Source organism: Dama dama, chromosome 5 (assembly GCF_033118175.1).
Source record: "Dama dama isolate Ldn47 chromosome 5, ASM3311817v1, whole genome shotgun sequence".
Lineage (NCBI taxonomy): Eukaryota > Metazoa > Chordata > Mammalia > Artiodactyla > Cervidae > Dama > Dama dama.
This window is the reverse complement of record NC_083685.1, coordinates 120,457,732-120,471,516: the sequence shown is the minus strand read 5'-3', so window position 1 is coordinate 120,471,516 and position 13,785 is coordinate 120,457,732. Positions and strand designations below refer to the sequence as shown.

Below are 13,785 nucleotides of genomic sequence, written 5' to 3'. Positions count from 1 at the left end.
TATGCTGAGGTTGGAGCTTTGCTGATGGGAACATAGGGCTGGTGGAGTCGGGAGGGCATTCTGTAAGAAGGGTGTGCTCACACCACATGCACACGCACACATGTGTGTGTAAAGGCCCAGCCTTCAGGGAGCCCATGAGAGATGTAGCCACCTGGAGATGAGACAGGTATAGGGGGAGGCCTGAGACCTTGGTGCCCCGTGTCCAGGATTTTTCTTGGATGGGGTGACACTTCATCTGCACTTTAGAAAGATCTTCCAAGGGTGGTGCCCAGGAGGCTGGGGTTAGTTACCGTGTTTAGATGACAAGTGATCTGGACTTGAACTGGACCATGGGATCCCATGGGGGGCCTGGATGGAGCACGAGGGTCAGGGGGCCCCAGATGACCCCCATTTATAGCCCAGGCTGCAGGAAGGGGTGTACCTGCAGAGGAGCAGTTCAGAGGAGAGGGATGAGTTCAGTTTTCATGCTGAGGGGCTGGGGGGCGGGGGCCACCTTCCCAGGGGGTGACTGCACACTCATGGTGGGGGTCAGTGCCAGAAGGGCAGGTTGAGAGGTTGATCCGGCTCAAGGAGAGGGGCCACCCAGGTGAGGAGGATAAATAAGGACAGATCCAGCTCCAGGGAGCCCCAAGATCGGGGCTCTGAGTGGGGGCAGGGGAGGGACCCACAAAGTACCTGGCAGGCTTCAAGCGGCAGCAGCTAAGGAGGAGAGAATCCTGAAGGGTCTCAGGGGAGGAAGGGGACCCCAGAGTGGTGACCACATGAGGCAGGTTGGGGGTGGGCCTGTGGCCAGTCCTCTTGCCCTCCCACCACCGTCCCCCCGTTTCCTCACAGCCTCCCACTCTGTGACATCGGGGTGTCTGTATCATGGAGCCCACCTGGCATCTTTGTCCAGGCTGGATGGCTGAGGCTGTGGAAGGCCTCACTCTCACTTGGCCCAATCCAGGGCTGGTCAAGCTTGGGTCGGGGCGGATGAGACCCTGCCTGCAGAGGGGCCAGAAGTGCTCCCCGGCCCCATGAAGGGTTCGAACAGACACTGGATGCCCAGGGAGCAGTCTCCTCGGGGTTGGAGCCCAGGTGCTCTGCTGCCCAGAGGAGAGCCCCGCGTAGGCCGCGGCCCGAGTCCCTCCACCTCCCACATCAGCCCCCGCGTGTGCTGCTGTTTTGACAGCGCTTGTCAAGAGCAGGCAGGTGGTCCCAGCCTTAGAAATCCGACCCAGAGCTAGGGACCCCCTCCAGGGTGTGGGCCGCTGGCTTCCAGGAGCGCTGGCGGCCTCCTTGGCTTTCACAGTGTTGTGGCGGAGCCCCACCCAAGAACACTTTGGTTTTGGAAATTGAGCTAATTAGGTTTAGCCCAGGCTACCCTCTTCCCCTTTGCTTTAATTAGCAGGAAATTGACAAGGAATTTACAGGACTGAGGACAGTTTTATAAGTTCCAAATGTTTCTTTTGTTCCCTCTCTAGGCTCCAGGCCATCCAGGCTGCCCATCGGCCACCCCAGCTGGGTGTAGAGGGGGGCGGCCCCTCCAGGTCCCCAGTAACCCAGCCCCAGCTTAGGGAGCAGTGGGTGTCCGTAGGGCTGGCCAGGGACCCAGGTAGAGAGCAAGGCACCCCAGGTTAGGGGGGGCCCAGGCTGACCCCGTGCAGGGAGCTGGGGGTACACCCCCCAGCCACTCAAGCAGGATGGGCCAGAGCTGCAGAGACATCGAGAGCCCAGTGTGGACTAGATAGGGGTGGGCATCTGGACCGTTCTCCTTTCTTCCTTCCGTAAAGGATCACCCTAGCCCCTGATGCAGAAGGGCTGGGAGCCTCTCAGAGCTTTCAGGAGGTAGATGGGCTGGGTCCTTCACTCCTGGCCCATTCTCAGACGCATGTCTGCCCGGGGCCTCACTTCCTCCTGGGCAGGGGTGTCTTGGCACTTACAGGGGCTACTAAAGGCCATCCATTTTGCTGTCGACAGTGCACTATGCTGCTTTCAGGGGCCTGCCTCGGATAACTCTCCACGTGGCTGGGCGTCCTGAGCTGTGTAGTGGCCACATCACAGCACATGCTGTCCACTTTGAGCCATCCCCCAACTATAAGCCCCTGGAGAAAGAAATGGCAACCCACTCCAGTATTCTTGTCTGGGAAAATCCCACGGACAGAGGAGCCTGGTGGGCTACAGTCCATGGGGTCGCAAAGAGTCGGACACAACTGAGCGACAAAGCATACAACTGTAAGCCCACAACCTCCTTAGCCTTTAGGGTTCTGATGGCTGTTTGTAAAGAACTGATCAGTTTGCACTCCTCCAGCTCGTGTGGGGTTGAGGGAGATGCCTGCAGCCCCAGACTTCACCCCCTGCGTCTGGTGAGGACACACTGCCACCCGCTCCCGCCCTCCCTCCACTAATCCGCAGGGTTATGGGAGCTGTGCTCTTTTCAGCGCTCATCTCTTAGGGGTGAACATAAGTCAGAACCTCTGGGGCATGGAGAGTCAGTGTTGAATGGGGACAGAGAGCTTCAGATTGGGACGATAAAAAATTCCAGAAATGGACAGGGATGAAGGTTGCATACCACGAACATAGTAGCCACTGAACGGCACACTTAAAAATGGTTAAAGAGGTGATGTTTATGTTAATATGTTTTCTACAGTTATAAACCTTCCCTGGAAAGTACCAATGGGTCAGGGTCAGCTAGTGATGGTGGGGAGACACCTGGAGCAGTGTCTTGGGGGCACTGAGCCCTCCAGCCCCTGCCTCGGGCTTCCTGTTGACCTCAGCTCTCTTGGCACGCAGATAACTTCTACCTGCGCAACCTGCCCCCCCAGCCCACGCTCCTGCCCGCCAACCACAACTTCCCCAGTGTGGCCCGGGCCGCCCCTGGCCACCCCATCAGCTCCTGCAGCCGCGACAGGGGCGAGGCCAGCCACCTACAGAAGGGCACCAAGGAGTTCGACCGCTTCCTCACGGGCAAAGAGAAAGCCGGCAAGGCAGCTGAGGGCAAGGAGCGGTTGGCGGCGGAAGAGGACGTCGGCCGGGGGCGGCACAAGCTGGTGCTGCCTGTGCCAGGGGACTCTCACTGCAAGGAGGGCAATGTGGCCCGGGGAGCCTGCGAAGGCCGCCCCAAGCACCTGGCCTCCTGCCTTCTCAACACCAAGGTGCTCGACGGTGAGCTGGGCCGGTCCGCGCTGGCCAGCTGCGCGGGGGCCGTGCTAGGGCGGCCGGGTGTGGGCATGCCGGCCTCTGGACGCTGCACCAAGGAGGCGGCGGGCCCCACAGAGCCTGGGCCAGCCTTCAGCGAGTGCCTGGAGCGGAGGCAGATGCTGCACCACGCCGTGTCCTACACAGTGCCGTCCGGCCTGCCTGCGGGGCCGCCCCCTCCCCTCAGCACGGCCGCGGCCGGCCCCTTCCCCTGCCTGCAGCTGCATGGGGGCCCGGATGGGCTCTGCCCCTTGCAGGACAAAGTCCCCCGGGACCTGAAGGCCAGCGGGCCCACCTTCGTGCCTTCCGTGGGACACCTGGCCGACAAGAGCCGCCCCTTCCAGGCGGCCGAGGCCTGTGCCGTGGTCGGTGAGGGCAAGGACCGGCACCTGGAGGCGGCCACCGCACCTGACCATGCTGCGCCTTACGGGGTCTCCTATGCCCACCTGAAGGCGGAGAGCAAGGGCGAGCGGCGGTCCGGAAGCTTCGAAGCGGCCCTCAACCCCCGGCTGAAGGGCCTGGAGTACCTGGACAGCGCCGGCCCCGAGGCCCCCTTTCCTGGGCTCCCCAAAGCGGGTCTGGACAAAAGCGGCTACTTTGAGTTGCCCGCCCCCTCGCAAGACTGCACCCGGCCTAGTCACCAGGACCCACTGGGCGGGAAGGTCACCCAGGCCTGCTGCACTTTAGACAAGGCTGCCAGCAAGGAGACTCCTGTGGGTGCCCCCGGGGCCCAGAAGGTGGCTCGCATCCGGCATCAGCAGCACCTGGTGGCCCCTGAGGTAGAACCGGGGGGCAGCGGGGCCGAGGCCAAGCGCAAGTCTCTGGAGCTGGCGTCTCTGGGCTATGGCGGGCCGCCCCCGCCCCCGTGGAACGTCCAGTCAGGCCAGGGGGCCCCCATGGCCATTGGTGAGGAGCGCAAGGCGGGCGCCTATCTGGACCCCTTTGGTGGCGCCCTGCAGCAGGCCGCCCTCCTGCCGCAGGACCTGCCTGCCCCGCCTGACGAGGTCTCAGCCATGAAGAACCTGCTGAAGTACAGCAACCAAGCGCTGGTCGTCGGCCAGAAGGCGCCCTTCGTGGGCCTGGGGGGCCTGAAGGCCAGCTGTGCCCAGCAGGACGGGAAGTTCCCGAACTCCAAGGGTGCAGGCCAGGCCTCAGGCGAGGTGGAAAGGCCTGACTGTGCCCGAAGCCGGGAGCATGATGCCACCCACAGTGATGGGGAGGTGCGGCAGCCGCCAGTGGGCATTGCGGTGGCCTTGGCCAGGCAGAAGGACACGGTGAGCCGGTCGGAGTCAGCCTACGGTGCCAACACAGGGCGGCAGGGCCGGGCAGCCCCTGCCTTCAAAGGTACGGACCCTCCACGGAGCGGGGCGGCGGGGGGGGGGGGGGGGGTGTCACTGACCTGCCCTAGTCCACTCACCCACGGTTCCCAGGGCTGGACCCCGGGCTTTCGCACCCATCACCTCCCCACATCTGCAGTTTTTCCCGGGGCTGAGCTGACCTGCCCTGCGCCTTTCCTGTGAGACTCATGGGGCAGGAGAACCCCTCAGTTCATCAGTCTCCTGGCTTGAAGTGGGGTTCCTGCTTGCTTTAGCTGTGGCTCCCCAGCCAACCCAGCCCTCGCCCCTTCTGCCATCCCCCCACCGTGCAGCTGGCGGTGGGCCCCGCTCCACCCACCCACTGGACCTGGAGGCCGAAGAGGAGAGGGCCCGCCTATGTGAGGACCGCCTGGGGCTCGCCGGCCGCGAACTGCTGCTACAGTAAGAACCAGGCTGCACCTTTTGCTGGGGACTGGGCCATGCCCCTGGGGGTGCCCAGTGGGGCCACATGGGGTGGAAGAACTGGGCCGGGGGTGGCTGGCGGCCATGCGGAGCCCTCACCCACCCCCATGATGGACAGGGACAACAAGGACCTCGTGGAGTTCGCCCGGATCCACCCATCAGGCGGCTGTCCCGGGGACCTGGCCCCCCATCTCATGATCGCTGGGGGATCCTCCCTGCAGAGCGGCCAGCTGGCCGGGGACCCGGCCCCCCATCCCCACCCTGCCCACCCTCCCTGGCTGCCCCGCACCCGCAGCCCCTCCTTGTGGATGGGAGGACATTCCTACGGTCAGTGCTCTGAGGGCAGGTAGGGGCACGGGGCAGGACAAGAGTCTTGGCGGGGCATGGTGGTCAGTGCCGGCCCGGGGCCCTGTTTCCTGCTCTGCTCTGTCTGACCCCAGTGCCCTGTCTCCACAGGCCTTGGGCACCCTGCCCTGCACCAGAATCTGCCCCCCGGCTTCCCTGCATCCGTGCCTGGCTCCATGCCCCCCGTCTTCCCTCTCTCCCAGGACGCCCCCACACAACTAGTCATCCTGCCATCTGAGCCCACACCCCACACGGCCCCCCATGCGCTTGGTAAGGGCCTCTCAGGCCAGGCTATTTGCATGTTGTGGGGGGATCAGAAGCAGGTCTGAGGAAGGGAGCAGCCCCTTTGGGCGCTGGGGAACGGGCAGCAAGGCAGGCACCCGGCCAGGGCCTGAGAGACAGGTGTGAGGCAGATAATTGAGAGATGAGGGCCGGAGGAGGTCCACTCGGCTGGGATGCGGCCCGGTCATGCTGTCTCCGTTGGAGCTGACCGCTCTTCTGGCCCTGCCCACAGCTGATGTCATGGACCAGGCTTCGCTGTGGCCCCCCATGTATGGGGGCCGGGGCCCCACCTCCCACATGCAACACCCCGGCCAGCTCCCCGTCTACTCCCGGTCCCAGTTCCTGCGGCAACAGGAGCTCTATGCCCTGCAGCAGCAGCAACAGCAGCAGCAGCAGCAGCAGCAGCGGGCCACTCAGGCCCTGGAGCTGCAGCGGGCCAGCCAACTCCAGGTACCCACCCCCTAGCACTCTCAGCTGGGACCCAGGGCACCCCCGGCTCCCTCTGTGCTTCAACCTGTCCGGGTCCAGGAGTCCCCACTGCCCACTGTCCTTGTCCCTGCCGTGCACCACAATGCCCTGAGCACTGGGGCCCCCGGCTGGGCTGAGCCTCTGCCCCACCCCAACAGCAGAAGCCTGAGGACCACCACCTGGAGCTGGAGGAGCCCGCCCAGGAGAAGGCCTTGAAGTCCACCCACAAGCCAGTTGCCTTAACCCCCACGGCCAAGGGCACCCCCTCACCTGCCACCGCAGGCCCTGCGAAGCTGTCACCCTGCTGCCACTCTCCCGCCCCGAAGCCCCCCCCCGCCAGCTGCCCTACACCACCACCGCATCCTGGCGCCCCGTGCACTTTATCCGTCTGCCCCACCGGCAGCCCCGGGCCAGGCTCCAAGCTGCCCAGCGCCGAAGACAAGAGTGGGGAGGGCCAGCGGCCCAGAGCCGACCTCAACACGTTGGAACCAGGTGAGAGTGGGTGCACTGGGCTGGCCCTGGCCTGCCGGCCCCTCCAGTCAGGCCTGGCACCTGCCTAGTGGGCTGAGCTGAATGCAGACCATGCCACCTGGCTTGGCCCCCTGCAGGGCTGTCCTCACCTTCCCAGTCCCCCTGATGGGGCCTGGGACAAGGTGGCCTGTCCCACTGCTCTTTCCCTTCCTCCCTCTCGTGTCTTTCTGAGGGACCCATAGGGAAAGCAACTCAGGGTCCCTGCCCCTGGCAGATGGGGCAGGGTGAAGGTCAGGCCCAGCCAGCTGGCACTGGAGCCTCGAAGATGAGAAAGGGCCTGGCCTGCTGGTGATGGTGGCAGGACCACGGGGCAGCAGCCATGAAGCTGGGCAACACGGAGCTCATTCTCACTGCGGGGGCCCAAAATGCCACGGCTTGGGCCCGAGGCAAGGAGCAGCAGCCTGCGGTGAAGGGTCCAGGCCCAGCCCGGCCGCTGCAACCGCCCTCCTGCCCACTGCCCGCCAACTCCCCACAGCTATTTGATTCTCTCTGAATTAGGCTAAGAGTTTACAGTGGAAGCCCATGTGGCAAACATAAAACCCGTCCCAGTTCCACAATAAGGAGGCTGAGCCAGCCGAGGTTGTTGTGTGTGTGTGTGTGTGCGTGTGTGTGTGTGTGTTTTAGACTTTTTGCTTTCTTTTTTTTTTTTTATTGTAGTTAATGGGGCGTAATGCCTCCGACAGGCTGCCAGCTCGTTCTGGTTCAGGGAAAACCCTGATTCAAGTATCTTGTTTTAAAATCCCCCCTTTTCTGGTTAGCCACACCACATATGCCAGAGGTAGCCTCCAGGGACCCCCCCAGGGATACCCCCCCTCCCCCCGGCAAGGCTGCGGCATGAGCTGAGGAGCTCACAACTGTCCTGGTCAAGGAGGGGCCTGGGAAATAGCCCCTCCTGCCCGCCGTGCTCTTCTGCCCGTTTCAACACACCGTGTCCCCATTCCTTCCTGGCACGTTTCACAGGCAGAGGGTTGGCTGGGGACCCTCCCCGCAGGTGGAGCTGGGATGTTGGAGGCCACCCTCGTCCCCAGCTGCTCTCCTGACTGCGCTCCTGTCTTGCAGACCTGCCTCCCGGATACACGTGCCCTGCGGCGGCCAGCTCGGGCTTCTCCCTGCCCCGCAGCGTGCACTCATCTGACCTCTCGGACCCTGAAACTATGCAAACTGCCCCTCTGGGGGCCCAGCCTGAGCTGGCCAGGACGTTCCCGCCCGGGGAGCTCTGCCTCCGCAGCCCCCAGAAACTGGAGGAGCCTGGACTGCCCTCAGGGACCAGGGAGGCCACCCAGGACCTTGCCGCCACCCCCCACCCTGCCGAGCGGGGACCCCCGGGGAAGGCAGCAGACCCAAGCCCCCTTGAGGGGCTGCGAGAACTGCGGTGCGGGGCTCTCCTCGAGGGAGGGGGCCTTGAGGCCTCTGGCCAGGCTGATTCTACTCAGGGAGGAGGGGCCCCAGAGGCAAGGACCACGGAGGAGGGGCGGGAGGACGGACAGATGGGGCCCTCGTTGGGGGCCAGTCCCCAGGCCGTGGAACAGCCAGCGAGGAGCCTGGGCACCCTGAATCAGGCTGAGCCGGGCAAACAGCAAGGCCCTACAGAAGCAGAGGCAGAGGAGGTGGCCGAGTTGGAGGAGGCCGAGCTAGAAGAGGAGGAAGAGGAGCAGGACTGGGGTTCGACTCCTGACAACAGCCAGCTGCCCGGGGAGCTGCCCGGGCTGGACGCTCTGGTGGCAGCCACCATCAACCTGGGGGACCTGCCCAGCATCGGCCCACTGGACCCTCCGCTCCCCGCTGTCCCTGGGCCACCCTGCACAGCTCCCCTGCCCCGTAGCTCAGGGATTCATGGAATTGCCCTGCTCAGTGAGCTGGCCGACCTGGAGATCCAGCAGCAGAGGACTGAGCCAGCCCTGCAAGGTGAGCCCCATCCCTCCAGAGCCCCGGGAGCTGGACCCTCAGGCACAGGCTCAGGGTCAGCCTTCAGCCCCACTCAGTGGTCCCCACAGTGTGGCCCCGGGTCAGGAAACCAGGCAGGTGCGCCCACACCTCCAGCATCACCTCCAGCCCCAGCTGCAGGTTGGGCCATGGGGGCAGGGCCTCAGGGCCAGGACTGTGCCTCTGATGGTGGTGTCAGTAAGACCTCTGGGATTCTCACGGTGCCCTGGGGGGCAGGGGGTGTGCTCAAGGTTGTCTCCATTTTACGCACAAGGGTGCCAAGGCCCACAGGTGGGGGGGTGGGGGGCCCAGGTCACTAAACGATGATCTCACAGCCAGGAAAGGGGAGGAGAGATGGCGCTCTCTCTGCAAGCTATCACCACCTTGGGTTCTGCAGCTCCCGAACCTGATACCTGCATTGGGTCCAGCTAAAGACAAGGTGACCCTCGCCTCCCAGGCCCTGGGAGGAGGGGCCCTGGGGAGGTGAGGCCCCCATAAGCCTCACCAGGCCCCTGGAGCTGACCTGCTGGGCAAGTTGTTCCTGGGCTCCCTGCATCCCACCCAAGGGTCAGGCCTCCGCTTAGGCCTCTCTAGCCCTTAGGTTCCCCCAGGGACTCCACCCAGGCTTTCCCAGCTGGAATCCTAGGGGGGAAAGGGGAAGCATCCCCAACCAGGCACTGTACCCGGTTGATATTTATGAAAGAACCCAACAACGTTCTCAGCTGGCCTGCCTGTCTTCTCACTGTATGAACCTCTCACAGCCCACAGCCAGCCGCCAGCACCTCTTGTGCTGCGTGGAGATAAGCGAAAGTTCTTGTTAATTTCCCCGAAGGCCTCTGTGTCACTCCGTTGCTGTCTGACCAGAGGGGCCACCACTGTCCTGGTGAGGAGAGTGAGCCAGTGAGCCCTTGCTGGGCACGACCCTGGAAGGGGGAGGTGGGGTGGCCCTGGGCAGGGGGCTCTGCTGCCCAAGTCACCTTGTGAGTGTGGCTGGCGTGAGGATGCACTGAGCCGATGCCAAGCACCATGTGTGTGGCCACCCGGTCGGTGCCTGTGAATGCCTGCTGGACCCGTGCCCATTCATTGAATGGATGCTCACGTGTAGACCACGTGTGTCCCATTGTGGGCGTTGCAGCTGCCAGTCCAGGCCAGGCCCTGCTGCCACTGCTGGGTCTCCACCCCACCCTCCCCTTCTGGAACCTGCAAGCCCCCACTCTCCCCTCTTGTTTCTCCCAAGCCCCCCACCCTCCCTTCTTAGAGCCCTCAGGTCTTCACCCTCCCCTTCTGCCGCTCCCAGGCCCGCCCCTTCCCACTGTCCCAGTTAATTGGCTGGTCTGCGCAGCCTCTCAGCTCTGGAGCTGTTCTTTACAAGCTCAGTGACTGCTTTGCTTGAAATTAATTAGGAAATCAGCTTGTTTTTGGAGCAAAAAGCAGGACTCACAGAAGGAGAAGATGGGAGAAGAACATCCCGGGAACAGGCTGGGATGTGGAGGGGAGAGGGAGGGAAAAGATCCCAGAGGGTCAGCAGGGCCTCCTGCCCTCTCATCCTTGAGTACATTCCCCCTGAAGTACATCCCAGGCTGGGGAGAGCTGCTGAAAGGCCAGATGGGGATCCCTGAGAAGTGGGAAAGAGGCGGTAACCAGGTTGAGGAAGGTGACGTGGCCCTGGCTCCGTAGCCGGGCCCCAGGCTGTTTGCTCCACTCGCACCGGCGTGGGCGTCCAGAGCCCTCACTGCCCCCACCGGTAGGACTTGGCCCAGGACCCTGGCTTATCCCCCATCTGGGCTCAAGTCCAGGGAGCTCAGTGGGCAGGCTGCCCAGCCCGCAGACCTCCATTCCAGCTGGGGCAGGGACTCAGGCCCCAGACAGAGCCTTGAGGTTGGGAGGAAGTCGGGACACCTCTGGCCATTCACTTGTCTGACTGTGGATTTTTAGGCCTGCCTGCAGGGGCCCATCCCCGAGGTGCCCAGAATGCCCCACTCTGCACTTGGAGCGGCCAGCAGGAGCCATGGTGTCCACTACACTTCCCATCTACCCTGGGATTTTATGAAGCCTAGGCCCCATCCCAGAGTTTGGTTGCCCCTTCTTTCCTGAGTGACCCACCCAGTTTACATTATGAGCTGAGTCTAGATCCCAGACCCCCTTTTGATCTGCTACACTCCCTCCTCCCACCTGCTCCTGGCCCCGAGAGCCTTTACTGGCCTGGCTGGTTGGGAGGAAACCCAAGTCTTGGGCCTCTTCTGTACCTGTGGAGCCTCAACCTGCCTGGAGAGCCCACCCCACATCCCTCCTTGGACAGCGGGTATAGACCTGGAGGCTTAGAGGGTAGGACTGTTGTTGTCTGCCCCTACAGCTCCCTGAACCAGAGAGCACGGCAGGGTCTCGTTTGGAGCCCAGCACCACCAGCACCCCTGCCATCTCCTTAAGCCCCCCACTCCTGCCCCCCGCCCAGAGCTCACCTGCAAGACTTTGCCATCTTAGCAGGCTTAGCCTGAGGAGTAAGTGAGGGACAGTGAGGAACAGGGAGGTGTCCTCGCAGTCACAGTGACCTCAAGGGACAGGGAGACCCTGTGGAACTTTTAGCTGAAATGGAATTTGCAGATATCAGTGCCCCAGCTTGAGGTGGGAGAAGAAAGCCCCTGCAGCCCCTCCCCTGTCTTCCCAGGGCACCTTTGACCCAGCACCCCACCTCTGGCCTTGACCCAGCACTGCATCCAGAGGGTTGAACTTCCGGTGTCCACCTGTGCTCTGTCCCGTTACTGAGAGTGGGTCACCCTGATGGCTCCATCAAGGCTGTGACCGGGCACCTCCTCTATTGTAGTTACTCAGTGGGGAGTGTCTTTGAAATGATGTGATATCTCGTTCCTCTTCAAACATTGGATTCACTCATTTATTTATGTCAGTGTAACTTGTGGATATTTATTTACTTCAGTCTGTTATAATGTGTCACTGTCACCATTTAATCTGGTGATTGAATTGTCTCAGGTTTGGCCCCTTCCGCTGGATCGTCCTCTGAGCTTCCTGTCTTCCCAGCTCACCTGAACCTCTCAGCTTACCCCAAACCTTTCCCCATTTTTCTTGGGGCAATGTCCCCAAGAAGGCTGATGCCTTTTCTCAGAGGATATTAGAAGCCAAGTTCAGGGTGTAGGTGTGCTCATTAGCACTGGGGTGTTGCTCTCAGGTCTTCTTCGGGGGCAGAATTGGCTATGTGTTCTAGACGTCATGACTACCCACTATACACCTCCAGCCCTAGGGACACTGCCTGACCCCACAGGGCTCATCCTGGCCGGTCCCTCCCCGGATGTAGCTCATAGGATCTGCCTACCTACGTGTGCCCTACCCCCACCCGTACCCCACTCCCTGTCTCTGCCACCACCCCCTCCCCGTGGTTGGATTCAGCCCCAAGTCTTCACTCCAGGCCTGTCTCATGAATGGACACTGCCCTCCACTGGCCAGGCTCTGACCCCGCAACGGGCCGTCCCTCCCCACCCACCAGGGCTGTGACACTCCGCATTTTCATGAATGGAAGAGCGCAAAAATGCAAGGCAGTTGCTGTTAGAGGTGTAATGAGACCCATGCCTTAACGAAATCGTCTGGTCACTGTCCTGTGGACTTGTGCCATTCCAACTGGCCTGGCCCACAGTAGCCAAGGGTGACATTTCCCTCACCCAGAGCTGAGGCAAGGGCTAGGTGTCTGACCCAGGACCCGTCTTGTTCCCAGCCACCTCACCCTCCTTGGTCTGAATGTCTCAGGGAGCCGGGCAGCCTGTGGGTGAGGGTGGAGGGCGGGAGCATGCTGCAGGATGGGGGTAAGGGGGTAGTCTGGGTTGGGCTGAGATGCAGGCTGACGTCAAGAGACTCTGAGGGACAGTGTGTGGCCTGCTGTCATCACACTGACCCTCATGTGCCCTGCAGAGGAGGAGGATGTGCTGGCCTTCAACCTGCAGCGCCTGGCCACCCTGGCCTCAGCCTGGTCCCTGGTCGAAGCTGCTAACCTGGACAGCCCCGCCTCCTTGGCCCAGCCCCCTACTGCTGACCCCTGCAGGGCTCCCGCGCTCACCCCCCGCATGCAGATCCTGCGGCGCAAGGACACCTGGACCCCCAAGACCAAGCCTGTGAGTGGTGGGGGGGCCCTGGTTGCCCCCATTGCCCACTGCCATGATGGTGGGCGGGGCCTCGAGTGCCGAGGCTGGCCACCTGCCCACCCCATCGCCATCATGTAGCTGGGCTCACAGGCCTCTGTGCCCCTGCCCACTAGGTGTGCCCGCTGAAGGCTGCCATCGATCGGCTAGACACGCAGGAGGTGGAGATGCGCGTGCAGCTGGCGGAGCTGCAGAGGCGCTACAAGGAGAAGCAGCGGGAGCTGGCCCGGCTGCAGCGCAGGCACGACCATGAGTATGGCCCAGGCTGGCAGTGGGGCGGGGAGGGGCGGGAGTGCGGCTTGTGCAGACGCCCCCAGTTCAGGGCAGAGGCGGGCACGGCCCAGCCCAGGGCCATCGCCTTGTGGCCAGGGGTCAACCTGTGTGTGCTGGGGTGAGTGGGGACTGGAGCGGGGGGCGGCCTGGGAAGGTCCCCAGAGGCAGTGGAACCATGAGGCAGTCACCCAGCAGAGAAACCAAGGTGCGGTACGGTGTGGGGTGGAAGAAGTACGCAGCAAAGGCTAGTGCAGGACAGAGGCTGGTCCTTGGGTGGTGGGGCAAAGGGTGAGGGTAGTGCTGTCAGAGAGGGGGCCAGGGCAGGGTTGGGCTCTGGGGGGCAGAGGGAACCCCAAGTTTGTCATAGCAGTGGTGGCAGCTCACCTGACTGGTGTGTACAGGACGGCTGGAGCTGGGAAGCAGGGATGGTGGGACTCTGGCTCAGCCATGCCCTCCACGGGGTGGCCAGGCTCCCCAGGCCCAGTCTTGGGACAGCTGGCTCCCACCATGTCCCCCAAGGGCAGTGACCTCTGCTGGACACTTGCCAGGGAGCCAGGAAGGGCATCAATCTCTGACCACCCTTCCTGCGGTCCCCAGGAGAGACGAGAGCTCAAGGAGCCCTGCCAGGCGAGGGCCTGGCCGGCCACGGAAGCGCAAATACTCCAGTTTGCTGCCTGCCCTGCGCCCCAGCGACAGCAAGAAAGTCAAGTGAGTCCTGGGTGCAGGGGTCCCGTGGGGTGCCTAGGGCTGAGGTTACTCGATGAGGCTGGGCTGGCCCAGGTGCCCTTAAGGCCTGACCGGTGGGACTGGGCTCCTCTCTGGCTCCCGGGGCCACAAGAGCCCCCCTCAGAGTTTCTCCTGAAGAC

General features: G+C 63.0%; 1 protein-coding gene across 4 annotated transcripts in view; it reads left to right on the top strand.

Moving 5' to 3' along the window:
* Window positions 1–13,785, top strand: part of BAHCC1 (BAH domain and coiled-coil containing 1) — a 56,370-nt gene that overhangs the window by 30,961 nt on the left and 11,624 nt on the right. For 2 of the 4 annotated variants that reach the window (XM_061144544.1, XM_061144541.1), the window contains exons 4-13: window positions 2,773–4,521; window positions 4,826–4,934; window positions 5,074–5,282; window positions 5,412–5,570; window positions 5,815–6,032; window positions 6,209–6,542; window positions 7,641–8,486; window positions 12,420–12,619; window positions 12,763–12,899; window positions 13,517–13,627. In XM_061144544.1, the coding sequence (XP_061000527.1) occupies window positions 2,773–4,521; window positions 4,826–4,934; window positions 5,074–5,282; window positions 5,412–5,570; window positions 5,815–6,032; window positions 6,209–6,542; window positions 7,641–8,486; window positions 12,420–12,619; window positions 12,763–12,899; window positions 13,517–13,627 (4,072 nt within the window). The remainder of the gene's footprint in view (window positions 1–2,772; window positions 4,522–4,825; window positions 4,935–5,073; window positions 5,283–5,411; window positions 5,571–5,814; window positions 6,033–6,208; window positions 6,543–7,640; window positions 8,487–12,419; window positions 12,620–12,762; window positions 12,900–13,516; window positions 13,628–13,785) is intronic. The other 2 variants (XM_061144542.1, XM_061144543.1) reach the window with 2 other exon arrangements.